The sequence below is a fragment of the Cololabis saira genome, chromosome 14 (genome assembly GCF_033807715.1).
Source record: "Cololabis saira isolate AMF1-May2022 chromosome 14, fColSai1.1, whole genome shotgun sequence".
NCBI classification, from domain to species: Eukaryota; Metazoa; Chordata; class Actinopteri; order Beloniformes; family Belonidae; genus Cololabis; species Cololabis saira.
In genome coordinates this window covers 28,057,479-28,070,814 of record NC_084600.1, presented here as the reverse complement: position 1 = coordinate 28,070,814, position 13,336 = coordinate 28,057,479, and the positions used below count along the sequence as shown (strand labels likewise).

General features: G+C 42.4%; 1 protein-coding gene across 2 annotated transcripts in view; it reads right to left on the bottom strand.

Moving 5' to 3' along the window:
* doc2b (double C2-like domains, beta) overlaps positions 1–2,727 on the bottom strand; it is a 172,937-nt gene extending 170,210 nt beyond the window's left edge. For both annotated transcript variants that reach the window (XM_061740302.1, XM_061740303.1), the window contains exon 1: positions 2,032–2,727. In XM_061740302.1, coding sequence (XP_061596286.1) covers positions 2,032–2,356 — 325 coding nt within the window. In that variant the 5' untranslated portion in view covers positions 2,357–2,727. The remainder of the gene's footprint in view (positions 1–2,031) is intronic.
* Positions 2,728–13,336: the final 10,609 nt, after the last annotated feature.

The window sequence follows — 13,336 nt, the reverse complement described above, 5'->3', positions numbered from 1 at the left end:
CCTAGATGAGGCTTTCTAAAAATAATCAAATTCTTTCATATGAAATTAAAACTGATACTTTTACATGAAAAAACATCCCTAGTATCACTTTAAATGGTCTGATAATCTTGAAGTTTCATTCTTTGAGACCCCGGTAAGCCTTCCGACAGGTCTGTATAGTATTTAGCTTTGTCTCCGTGTGACAACAGAACTTGCATATAAAGGCATAAACAGTTTCGCTCTTGATTGAAATAAGATCAAACTTTGCCTACTTTTACATTAGAGCACATATAGTCGACTGCTGTAAGGGCAGAATGATTGTCTGATTCATTCTTTTGAAAAACGACTGCACCCATAAGCTTTTACAGCTGTTTTGAGAGGATTTGGAAAACACCCATACATAATGAACTCAATAGATGGTCCACCAAAGTACCCGCTTTCACCAACAGTTGATGTTGAACCACTCAAATTTTGCTACCTTAACTTGTAGATTTTCCAACAGGTAAGTGTGAGATTTCAAATCTGTTTGTAGATTTCAACGTGAATTCGTAAATGCCTGGAAAGCTTTTGTCTGGAAGACAGATGCATCTGTTTGCGATGGATAATACCAGCTCTGCTGCGCTCCACCTCTCAGTAATAAGAACATTTATAAACCATATGCAGTAACTGCTGAGAACGGGGAGAACCACCACCTTCCGGAAGCCCCTAAACACGAGCAAAACCTGTCACTGTTGAGGACTGGCTTCCGAATGAGGACAAGCTTTTTTTTCTTTGGATAAAATCCTTGTCACCTGGCAGATGTCATAAAGCAACATCTGCCCGGCAAGATCTCCCTTCTCTGCTCTCTCCCATCCCCCCCAATCAACCCTCCTGCCCAGTTCTGGATTAGAGCTGGCCTGAGCCCTCCCCAGCATGGCACTCTGCATGGATTAACTCCTACAAAAGTCGCATTTGCCGTCACATTAACCTACAGTCAGAAGTCCCTCGTGCAGAGGACACTTGTACCATCCAGTAAGTACTGGTGGAGTGTGCGTTTGTCCTGTTTTTGTGCTCTGAGAGAGAAACACGTTATCCAGAGTGAGTTGAACCCAGCTGAGTCTAACAGCAGATGAGCGCAGACACTGACACACCTTCTCTGTGATTTATCAGTCTGTTTTAAAGGCTTCTAGAGCAACCTGAGCTTCTGATGATGCTTTGCCAAAATGAAAATGGTTTCGCGGCTTGTACTGGGATACTGCTGGAATCTCGTTCCGTCTTTTTGGCGTCCAATAGCTGCTCTGCTTCTTATTGATTTCCATAAGTGTTCACTCAATTGTGTTCAATTATAGACATGGCATTCAGCGAAAGCCCTCTCAGAGGAGCCTCCCCTCTGTGACAAAGACATCTCTTTTTTATTGGAAACTCACAACAACCCAGACAGACAATGTGGTCACACAACTGGAGCTTGCCGGTCTTTGTCAGGTCAGTAATGTGAATGAGCTTGCGTGTGCACTCCACCGAGCACAAAACCGCGACTAATTTGATGTTTCACCGAGAAGCTATGAATCATTCTGCCAGGTGAGACTGATCAACGAAGAGCACGCACCCTGTAGATGTAGGCAATCTTAATAAAGCACTCGTACAACGCTCAACAGCTTCACACAATCCTTTGTTTCAATAAAGTCACATCATTCTTTCAGTTGAAGGAGAGCTGAGCATCAGCAGAAGGAGGGAGGGATGGATGGAGGGAGGGCTGTATTCTTTGCAGCAGCAACAGTTGGCTGTCTGTCGACTGAGAGGCAAAGAGTTCGCTGCAGCACACAGACACACAACCTGCATGCACACGAATGGGCTCCAGGCAATTGGAGATGGAAAGAGATGGCTGAGGGGAGAGAAGAAAAGGTGACAGATAAAGCCACAAAGCCACAAGGCTGGAGGGATGCCTGGCAACCGGTGGTAAAAATGGAGATGCAGTAATAAGAGAAAGGCAGAGGAAAAACTAAAAGGGATAGATACACACACATGTAGGCATGTTGGGAAAAAGAAAAAAACAAAGGAAAAATCATCACTTACTGGAGTCATCTGAGTCGTATCCTTCCACGTCCGGTTCCTCGTCCCTCTTGACGGCCTGTAAGGAGGCGGAGGCTCCAGCACACGCCCGTTCTGGGTTGTCCTCATTGGAGCGGTCACTTTCAGCGGCGCCGGAGGAAGCTGAGAGGGCAGAGCGTAGGGACCCGGTGTGGCCCGCTTGCTGGGGCGCGACAGGGGGGAGGCCCCGCGGGTAACGGGGGAAGTAGTCCGAGATCTGCTTGATGGGCTGGATGGGGCCAGGGCACACGTCAATGGCCATGTGCTCCTGGATGCTGATGGTGGGTTTCTCGCCTTTGCGTTGTGTCATGCATGCGGTCCAGCCCGGAGCCTACTCCAAAACCCAGGAACAAGATAAAGAAAAAGAAAAAAAAAAGGAGTATAAAAAAAACAAACAAAAAAAAAATAAACAAAAACAGACCCACCCAATAGGTCCACCTCCTGTTGCTTCTCTGAAGAAGGCGCTGGTTGTTGTCTTGGAGAGGCACAGATGGGCAGAAAAGTCCAGGTGATCTGTGATTATCACCTCACTGGTCTACATCAAGTTCCTGAGGTTTGTGCTTCGTCTCAGACCCAGACCACGCCGTCTGCCAGCCTCACGCAAACACTACTACCTATCCTACCGCTCTCTGCTCTTCCTATACCCTCATACTCTGCCCACGTCTGCGCCGCCTATCTGAAAGAGAGGGAGCAGGGGGACTGGTGTGTGTGTGTATGTGTGCGTGTGTGTGAGTGTGTGAGTGTTTGTGTGTGTGAGAGGGAGAGGGAAGGGATTAGAGAGGAAGGAGGGAGGGATCAGCTGATGTCACTGCCTAGCAACGGAGCGGTAAACAGGAACCGTCGGCCGAAGTGCTTAATTATGATATTAACCCCATCCATCTGTCAGTGAGAGAATACAGCCGCCGTTGTGCGAGACTCGTGGACATGGGAATGTGTGCTCACGCTCCAATAACCCAGGAAAGACCCATGAATCAGTGCTTTGAGGTCCAATCCAAGAGGTTTGTTTGAGCTGTGACGGCTCTCTCACCTGACCACTTTGCAGGGGTTGAATATCTAGATTGAGTTGTTTTATTTGGTCTTTCTTAAATTCCAGTGCTTCCTGTGGACATCAAAAGTAAGTCAAAAATCTGTATTTTTAGAAGGGGGATATGCAAGGTTAAAATCACCTTTGACTCCTGCCTGTGTCTCTGTTCTGTCGCCTTGGCCAAGTTTCAAAATGTTAATTTTCCTTGCTCATTAATAAACACGTGCACATCACTTTGGTGCTTCATTCACGCACTTGTCTGTTTAAACGCACAGACCTATCCCCGCTTCCCAGTGTACCAATTATCCACACCGATGTTATCACACGTCTCATAATTGCTTACCATCTGTTGCAATGTCGTAGACAGATAATGTGCATATTTCCACATTTCAGCATTGTGCATGGGGCTGGCTGACACAAACACAATCATGCTGGAGCCACATGTGGAAGGGCAGCTGAAAAAATAATTACATCGGTCTTCTCGCCTCAATCAATACACAACCCCTAAGACATTATTTCATCTGCAGGATTTCTACATTACCAAGTCAATTACTCAGTCTTCTTAAAACAGCACAAAGGCAACTTTTGCCAGTTTTTGCTCGGAAGTTCCCCCTATAGGTGTAGAGGAGAAGTCACTTTTACAGTGGAGTCCTACATTTTCTTTTGTTTAGTGTCTTGCTTGGCCCCTCTCATTTTGTCTTTTATCATTACCTTCTTGACGCCAACCTCCTGTCCCCTTCAGTCAGAACCAAGCACCGGACCTGGGGTGACAGAGCCTTCTCCATCGCTGCTCCCACCCTCTGGAACTCCCTCCCCAAACACATCCGTGACTGTACAGACCTCTCAATATTAAAATCCCATCTCAAAACTCACCTTTACAGAACTGCTTTTAATGTGTGATTAATGTCCTGTATCATGTTGTGTCCTCACGTACTGTCCTGTGTCATGTAATCGTCCTATGTGTATTGCTTTTATGATTTTGACTAATGTAAAGCCTCTTTGAGTGCCTTGAAAAGCACTATACAAATAAAATGTATTATTATTATTATTATTATTATTGAGTCTTTTAGGGTTAGAGTTCACCCTAATGCTAGGATTAGAGATAACCCTAATGCGAGGGTTAGTTAATCCTAGTAGCTGTTTCCAGATTCCAGTTTGTTCATGAATACGAGGTTTCTTCAGAACAGACGGGTGTCTGCCATGGTGTCCCGCAGGGTTCAGTGCTAGGGCCAATCTTGTTCAGTTTATGCAGCCCTTGGGAAGTATAATCCAGAATCACGGCATCAATGTTCATTGCTATGTGCATGATGCGCAGCTATATTTGTCTATGAAGTCACATAAAACCGTTTAAGCCGTTCGCCAAACGTTAGCCACTAACCTTTTAGTTCCAAACTCTTATAAAAGAGAGGTTATTGTTTTTGGTCCCAAACACCTTAGGAAGGGATTAGATGGTGTTGCGATGGCCTACAGCGCTACTGTGAGAAACCTTGGAGTTATTTTGATCAGGATGGTGTAAACAGTATATTAATCAGGTTTGTAAAACAGCATGTTTCCATCTCCATAATATAACAAAGATTAGGAACATCGTCTCCCAGAGTGATGCGGAAAAACTAATTCACGCGTTTCCATCTTCTAGACTAGATTATTGTAATGTATTATTAGCAGGATGTCCAAGTAATTCGCTGAACCAAAATGCAGCAGCACAAATGCTGACAGGTATCAGCAAGAGAGACCACTTCTCTCGAGTGTTAGCCTCCCTCTATTGGCTCCCAACTAATCATGTATCAGTCATATGTACATAGAACTCTTAGTTCTCCAGTTAACGGATGATTAATACTAATATATCTGCTCTTTTGTACCTTTGACAATATATATAGCCTACACATGTCTCTCCACTCTCTGTTCTTCATCCTCTCTTTCCTGTCTCTCTTTTGCTGGTCTTCAGCAGGAGACCAGCATATAATAATGCAAAGCATTAACTCCTTGATGAGTGTGGTTCTTTTTTGTATCTATACCGTGGCATGTAGCTGTCAAAAAGGACGTTTTGTCATTCGCCTTGTCTATTTGCAGTTCAATTTGTGCAATTACGGTGATGGAGACACAGGTGACATATTTTGTGCAAAAAACACCAGCAATATATTAAAACAGCTCCCTTTTCAAACACATCTTACTGCCTCTGTTCATAGCAGCCAGTTTTAGGTGAGCTAATCAGCTCTTTTGAACCCCATCCTCTCTTGGAGAGCATCATTTGAGACGGGTGTCCACGTCTTGCACTTCTGAAGTACAGGAAATGCAGAATTATGTAAAATTGGTATAAAATAAGCCACTTGGATTCTTCTCTGTTCTATAAGATTACATTCTTTTTCAGGCCAAGGTAGCACCCCCCACCCACAAAAAAATTAAATTAAATTAATTAATTAAAAGGATTTGTGTAATGTCAGAGTGTGTGTTTGTGTTTTTGATTGGTAGTGTCTTCATACACCCAATATATACAGAAACTTTTTTCATCAATATGCTGCCTTTAAACTAGAAGCTGCTAATGAGCCGAAATACAAAAGAGGCTTTGACATCGTTCTCTGAAAAACCAGCGATACCTCAGTGCTTTCCTTGCAAAGTCACATTACATAAAAGGAACTCTCACTTGCTCAGGAGAATCCGTCCCTGTAGGTTTACCTCTCCCGTCACCCATTCATAAACACCTCAAACATGTGTGGATAACAGATGAAGTAGCGCCCTCCTGTGGTCAAACGCTAGATACCAATGGCCTCTTTCTGACAACTAGATTCAAAGTCTCTTCCCTTGCCGATTTATTTTCTCTCCTAGTTTTATTAGAGAACTTGTCACAAGATGAAATTAGCCTCGGTGTAGATAAAAACGTATCTGATGAAGAAGTTTGCTTTGAAAAATTAAGAAACCCCAAATAAACCTAAATGTTTAAATGAGATAACTTTGCCCTTCATTACTGGATTGAGGCAATTCATTGTTTATACGCAATCATTTTCACATCAGGACAAAATATTGTATATATTTCTTAGAGCTCTAAAGCAACTCATACAAGCTACAGACCAGCGCTCCTTTCTTTTCATCATGAATACATTTCCTTAAGTTTGAAGACTAAACACTAATCTAGTGTTTGAAACTGAACACACACAATGGCCGGGTTTCCCAGATCCAACCTCTCTTAAGGATTTAAGAGAGGTTCAAAGAAGGTTTGAACTAAGAGAGAACACTAAGATATGGGTGTTTCCCAGATGACTTCTTAACACCGTCCTTTAGTTTCGCTCTTTCAGAAGCTCTTTGGAGCAGCTGTCCGGTTCTGAAACCAAATCAATCGATGCCAGGCAAATCGATCACCGATCACTATCAGCGCATTTTCACACGCAGCACTGCTACCTAACGCACTAATTCCCTGCTGCCTGTGCGTTATAATGAAAAATTAAGATGATAAATATAATTCAATGACCCTTTTTCATCCAAACGGTGCGTTACTCCGTTATTTCTGGCTACAGTGAGGCTTTTTTTCCCCACACGCAGAAACCGGGAGAAAACGGGGTGGGCGTGTGTGTGCGTTCAAAAACATGAGCCAAGAGAAGGCGAGTTTCGCAAATCGCAACGTGGAATTACAGCAATCCCTGGTTTTTCGCAGGGGTTATGTTCCAAAAAGAACCCGTGATAAGTGAAATTCTTTTTACAATTATAGAGGGCTTCAGATTGCAGAGATCATCCCCGCCACGCACGTATTCCTCCTCTTCTGATGCTGCTGCATCCCGCAGGTGGGTTTTTTCAAGAGAAGAAAATAGTTATGGGTCGTTGTCTTCGCTCTTTTTTCTTCTGGGCAAAAAGATTCTTTAATATAAACCGACACCATTGATTATATTTGAGACTGTAATGAACGATTCATCAAAGGATCCCGTTGATCAGCTGCTGCTTCCCTGTCATCACATAGATGCGCTCGGGCGCGGCGCAGGAGGATCGGTGTCCCGGCTGCCTGGACAGCGCGGTCCGACACACGTCCAGGGGATTGAAGTGCTGACGCACCAATGCGTTCATAAAAACAGTTCTGCTTCGCGCACGGTGACGCGGTTGATTTGCAGCGAGAACATGCTGTATAGCAGCCAAATCATCAAATAAATGATATTCATGATGATCGTTTTATTTGTGCGTAATGCATAAAGCATATACAGGAACACACTTGTTATTCCTTATTTTTCTTTTTTTCCCCCCCTTTGCTGTCACCAATAAATGCTAAACAATATAAATCTAAAGTATAAAATAGATCAAAATTTGTGCGGGGTGCATTGTTTTAATATTTCATTGCTTGGTGTAATATTGTTTTGCCTGACGCGGCTGGATCTGTGAGTCTTTGTTCACTAAGATGGTTGTAAAGACTGGGTCAGCAGCATCTTTCATTTCCTTCTTAATGAAAGAGATACTTAAGCTAAGAGCGACTCTGGGAAACGCGATTTTCTTTCACAGGCTCCTTAAGAAGGTTTGAAAGAAGTCTTTCGCTGTTAAGAACTACTTAACTGATCTGGGAAACCCGGCCAATGACAGGCTTACAGAGAGAATGAACCGTGTATGTGAATAATGCATTAAAAAGAACAGACATGTGGGACTAAGGGGGTATTTAAAGTAACCCTATGTCAGCCCTCAGCAATTAGCAATTATCTGCTTGGAAAAAGGGGAAAGCAATGGAGAAACAAGTCAATAATTAAAGCTGCAAGCAGCGACGAACGGGCCCTCCCACCCTTGTGCACGTTCAGGCGTGCTGCAGTGGAAGCGCTTGTATGACTTGCATGTAGATGTCTTCAGGCCTGGACATTTAGCGGATGACACCAGCCACGACTCTCTATATCAAACCATTCAAAAGTCAGAAAGGCAGAAAGTAGGAACTATCATAAAATCGACCAATCAGATGAAGGGATGGGGTTAATTTGCACCAATTATGTTCAAGGACTCAAAACCATGTCCGATAACATCACCCACGAGTGTTTATGTCAAACCATTCAAAAGTTATTGCAGAAAATAGGAACTATCACATATCGACCAATCAGAAGAAGGGGCGGGGCTAATCCATGCCTATGAAGGTCAAGGACTCAATACCGAGTCCGATGACACCACCCACGAGTCTTTATGTCAAACCATTCCAAAGTTATGGCAGAAAGTAGGAACTATCACATATGGACCAACCAGATGAAGGGGGGCGCGCTTTTTGGCATCTATCGTCGCCAGGGTAACGCTTTTGACTGAGAAAAGTAATGTGCATCGTTGCAGGATGGAGACGCACATTTGGATGTATAATACACCTGGGTGCACGTTACGGTTTGGGCCGTATTAACGGCCGAAGACATGGCATAAATTGCGCCAAAATTACAGGATTAATTCAAAATGGCCGACTTCCTGTTCGGTTTCGGCCATGGCGCCAAGAGACTTTTCTTTAAGTTGCAACATGATACAGGTGTGTACCGATTTTCGTGCATGTACGTCAGACCGTATTGTGGGGCTTGAGGCACAAAGTTTTCTAGGGGGCGCTGTTGAGCCATTAGGCCACGCTCATTAATGCAAACCATTAAATATCACATTTTTCGCCAGGCCTGGCTTGCGTGCAAAATTTGGTGACTTTTGGGGCACGTTTAGGGGGGCAAAAATGCCCTCATTTCGTCGGAAAAATAAAAATAAAAATGAGAGAAAAAAAAAATCCTGCAGATACAATAAGGCCTTCGCACTGTAAGTGCTCGGGCCCTAAAAAAACACAAGTAGGGGATTTTACCAACCTAGAAGCTGGAATTGTACCAATTGCCCCTCAGTTCTTTTCAGTCGTACGCTCACCAGCCACTTTATTAGGTACCTTGTACGTCTAAGTTTTCCAACTGCCTATAAATAAGAGAAGAAGAATACAGCAAAAGTACAGCAAGTATGTCTCCACTGATTCATGTTAAAATGTCCAACTTTAGAGCAGAAATAAACATATTTACAGCCTTTTTTTCAAAAGACTGTTTTCATCTCAATCATTGATTAAACACCCATGACAAAAGAGGTGAGTTTTTTTTGTACTACCTCAGAGTTTATATAAAGTAATACACATTTTTCTAATATGATTGATGGACAGTCAAGTCAGCCAATGGCTAGCCTCCATCACGTTCTCATCCGTTATCTTCATGCTGCTGTGCTTACCGTAGTTTTTGATTTTGTCACTGAAAACAGGTGAAACGCCATATTGTGCTGGAAATATCTGCAGAGGATATTGGATCCGCTGGTAAAGCTGGTAGCCAAAGCTAAGTTTGACTGACATATAGTGGGCGTGTTCCTGGTTTCCCGGGCAACATGGCTGCGTCCCATATGAAGAAAAAGAGGCTTCAAAATTGCTCTTCGGAAACAAATGGGTCATATGACTTAATAGTTTGTCCTTTATTTTTATGTATACGGAAAAAAAAAAGACAGTCAAACTGGAACAACAAAGATCAACATTTAACAAATTCATAGGGTTGCTGCATATCTATTTATATACAATCGATATAACAAAGAATTGAAAGAGATGTACTTGTACTAAAAGGGGGGACATCGATATCCTATCAGCACCAAGTCAACACCCCCCCACACTTAGCAGTTCTTTGGGGCAGTCTAAAGGACTGTACTCACTTGTTTCGCTGCCAGATATTCTCAGTGCAGAGCTTTCCCCCACTAATGGAAACCCACCCCTGTAATCATTTCTTTTCAAAGCATAAAAACAAATTAAGTCAAGAAACGCTGTGAACAAATTATATAAAACTTTTTAGAGGAAGCAGAATGGAGAAAAAAAAACTTCTGCTTGTCTGCAGACATTAGAACCTTCTCTATTGATGCTTGTTATGCAGGGGTTTAATTTTTCATTTCATTTTCTTTAAAGGGATTGTGACATGAAAAACAAATTTTTCTTGATTTTTTGTGTTTAGTACATCAATTACACCCAAAAAAAACGAACTTTTAACATTCAGTGTATTGTGTGCTTTCTGATTGACAGGAAAGGGGGAAAAGGACGCGTTTTTCACTGCGCAAAAAACATCGTCATAAAAAAAGCCAGGCATGGAGTACTGGAGTGAAGTTTTTCTTGTTACACCCTTATAGACACATTTGAGGGATATTGGCCAAGACTTTTAATAGTGTTAAAAGCATGTTAAAAATTATGTCACAGTACCTTTTTAAAAAAAATGCAAATGATTAGAAAACACATATTCTAAAATGTCATATGCTTGAATTTTTTTGGCAATAAATCTTACATAATTGGCATGGTAAACAGGAAAGCAGGTAAGCAGGAAATACGGCAGTTGACAAAAAAATTAAAGAAATGCTGCCTCCTTTCACCCCTGTGCTAAGCAATACATTCCCTGTGCCAAGAAAGAGGGATTTTGAATATTGTAAGTTCATTTGAACTGCAGCGACACCATCCCATTTCATCTGGAGCAACGTGGTCTTTTCTGAATAATCAGATGCTTTAACAGCCATCCTTTAGCTTTACAAAGCACCCGACATTAACGAAAGAGAGGGCAGGACCCGATGACGGCTCAGCCTCATCTGCAGGGGCAGCGTGAATGTTTTTCAGTAATAATAATATATTTTATTCATAGGTGCCTTTCACAACTCAAGGACACCTTACAGAGAACATTGATTATACAAATAACAAAAGAGCAACAGATTAAAAGATTAGCATAACACCATCATGCAAAAACAAACAACCTGTTTGTTTTTCATGCGGGATGTGACAAATTAAACATGTGAAGAGAGTCAATGGTACGGAGGCCTCGAGGAAGAGTTCCAGAGTTGTGGGGCAGAGCGGCTGAAAGCTCTACACCCCACGGAGGACAAATGGGCAGGAAGAGTGGTGAGGAGGGAGGCTGACTAATCAGTCATAAAGCAAGTCATTAACTCCAGCTCATTGTTTACACAGTGGAGCTTTACCTCTCTGGTTCACCCTCCCTCCTCGCTTTTGGCCTCAGAGAGCAGCTGCATCTACCCAACCTGCTCAGTGACAAACAGCAGAGATGGAAGTGAGCTGCTGAACTGACTTTTCCCCAGACTGATAGATCAGACCCACATCTGGAAAGACGTGAGATCTGACAACAATCCATCGGGCCTCCCCACCCAAGGGTTGCTTATCACACATTGTTAGCGCTAAGACCACAGCAACGAGCGAGGTGATGTATTCAGAGGAACAGACACTATTTGGGTAGCCTGTCTGCAAAACACCAAACACAGTGAGTAGAGGTAACTGTTGCCAAAGCGGTTAATCCTCAGTTGCAGCCAGCTACACCGTTTACGTCCATATTCTGTAACTGCTCTGTCATCATCGCGTTATGCCCACCCAGAGACTCTCTCTACAAAGATATACCTATTTGATTGACTCTCTGAGCACATTTGGCACATTTAATGAGTTCAACGGTGGCAAGAGGTATCTGCAAAGAAAATTTAAATTTGCTAGGGGGACAAAAACTAAGTGAAAAAAAGCTCAAGCTGGCCTGAACACAAGTATATGTGATGAAGCAGCTATTAATAAAGTGCTAATAAAATGATCCCAGCTGCTTAACAGTGACGATGTATAAGTGTTCACAACTGTTTTTCTGCTGCCTCCAAGCTTCCAGCTTTAGGATCATGAAAGTAAATTAGATCTTGATTATTACTCAGGTTTTTGGAACAATCTTACAAAAGGGCATAAAGCTTCTCTTCTGGGAAGTTTAATACTGAACTTGGAGCAGGTATGGGTGGAACGGAAGACTCACTCACTGGACACAGTTGTAAATTATTGTCTTTTATATGACAAGTACAAGAACAAAAATGTGATTATGTATAAAAAGATGGATAATGCATCACAACGTCCTCCCGATGAAAGGATATGAACTCTTGGGAGTGAACGGTTGAAAAAGTTTCCAGTCTTCTGAGACTACCAATCATGGCTCAGAAAAAGACAGAGAACTACAGCAGCCTTAAAAAGCAATTAATGATTTCATTGAATCATTTCATGCTAAGTAACATCACGCTGTCCATTTTGCTGACTTATGGCTTTAGAGACTAAAGACAAATACTTGTTAGCGTATGACTGGGGTATGGTTTGAAAATGATCTGTCAAGCAGATCTCATGCATATATTTAAATATTTATTTATAACGAATGAATCATTCCTGAGGCCATTAATCTCTTTAATTTTATATATTAATGAACTATCTGAATTAAATCATTATTGAATGTCAAACTCCACCTTTATGCTGATGATACATTGCTCTACTCTTCTCACCAGGTTGTCTGTTAGCTGCAGGACGTTGATAGATTTGATTTTGTTCAGCAAGTTTCTTCTGATTACTGACAAAACTGTAGACTTACATGTAGCAGTTGGAGGTGTTTGCAGTGCTGTTATCCATCGACTTTGAATAGGGGGACATCAAGGGTTGCTAAACTGAATTGAAACCATCTAAACGGAGGTGTCCAGACCCATGAATTTCCCACACTGATTGCATTTGACAGAACGATGAAAGGAGTAAAACGGCACTTATGTAAAGCATCAATAAAAGCCACCATTAAAATAAAATTGCTATCCATTATCACAGGACGATGTCAAAGCTGTCGAATTCCTGACGAACACATGGGTTTCTTTTGTTCCTAGCAGAGAGAAATTTTTTTTTAGAGAGAACTGCCATCAAGTGTACCTGCAATGCTCGTATGTGAGCCGAAGATAATGACTTCCTAAAAACTACGACATGTGACATGTCCCACTTACAGCATCGTCACTATCCAAGGCCATGCGACGGAGTCAGCATCACAAATAGTATTTTCCCCTCTTCTTCATTAGAGTCAAATCTAAGCTTTTTTAGCCCCAAAACATATTTGTTGTCAGCACTTTTCAGTCCGAGCTGAGTAATGGTGGCTTTGGCCTGTTTGCATACTCATGAAGATGCTTTAGTTACAGTCTTCCATGAAGCACAGCAGGTCATAAAAAACCTTGAAAGCTTTATGAACCACTGGACTTTGCATGCTCGGGCGTGGTGGCCCATTTTGTCCACCCACTGACTCAAACATTGATATATTTTCACCTGTAGAGCTGACAAATGCATATTATTTCCATCTCTCACGAAATGGTTCAATTACCAGACTAGATTGTTTTACACAGCAGCTATTTTACACAAACAAATCAGTCCCTCCGCTAGAACTCATCTTCACAAATGCAGGCAGTCTGCGCTGAAATTAACATCACCTCCTGCAGTGATTCACTCACAGGTTCGTCAAGCACAGCCCACACTTG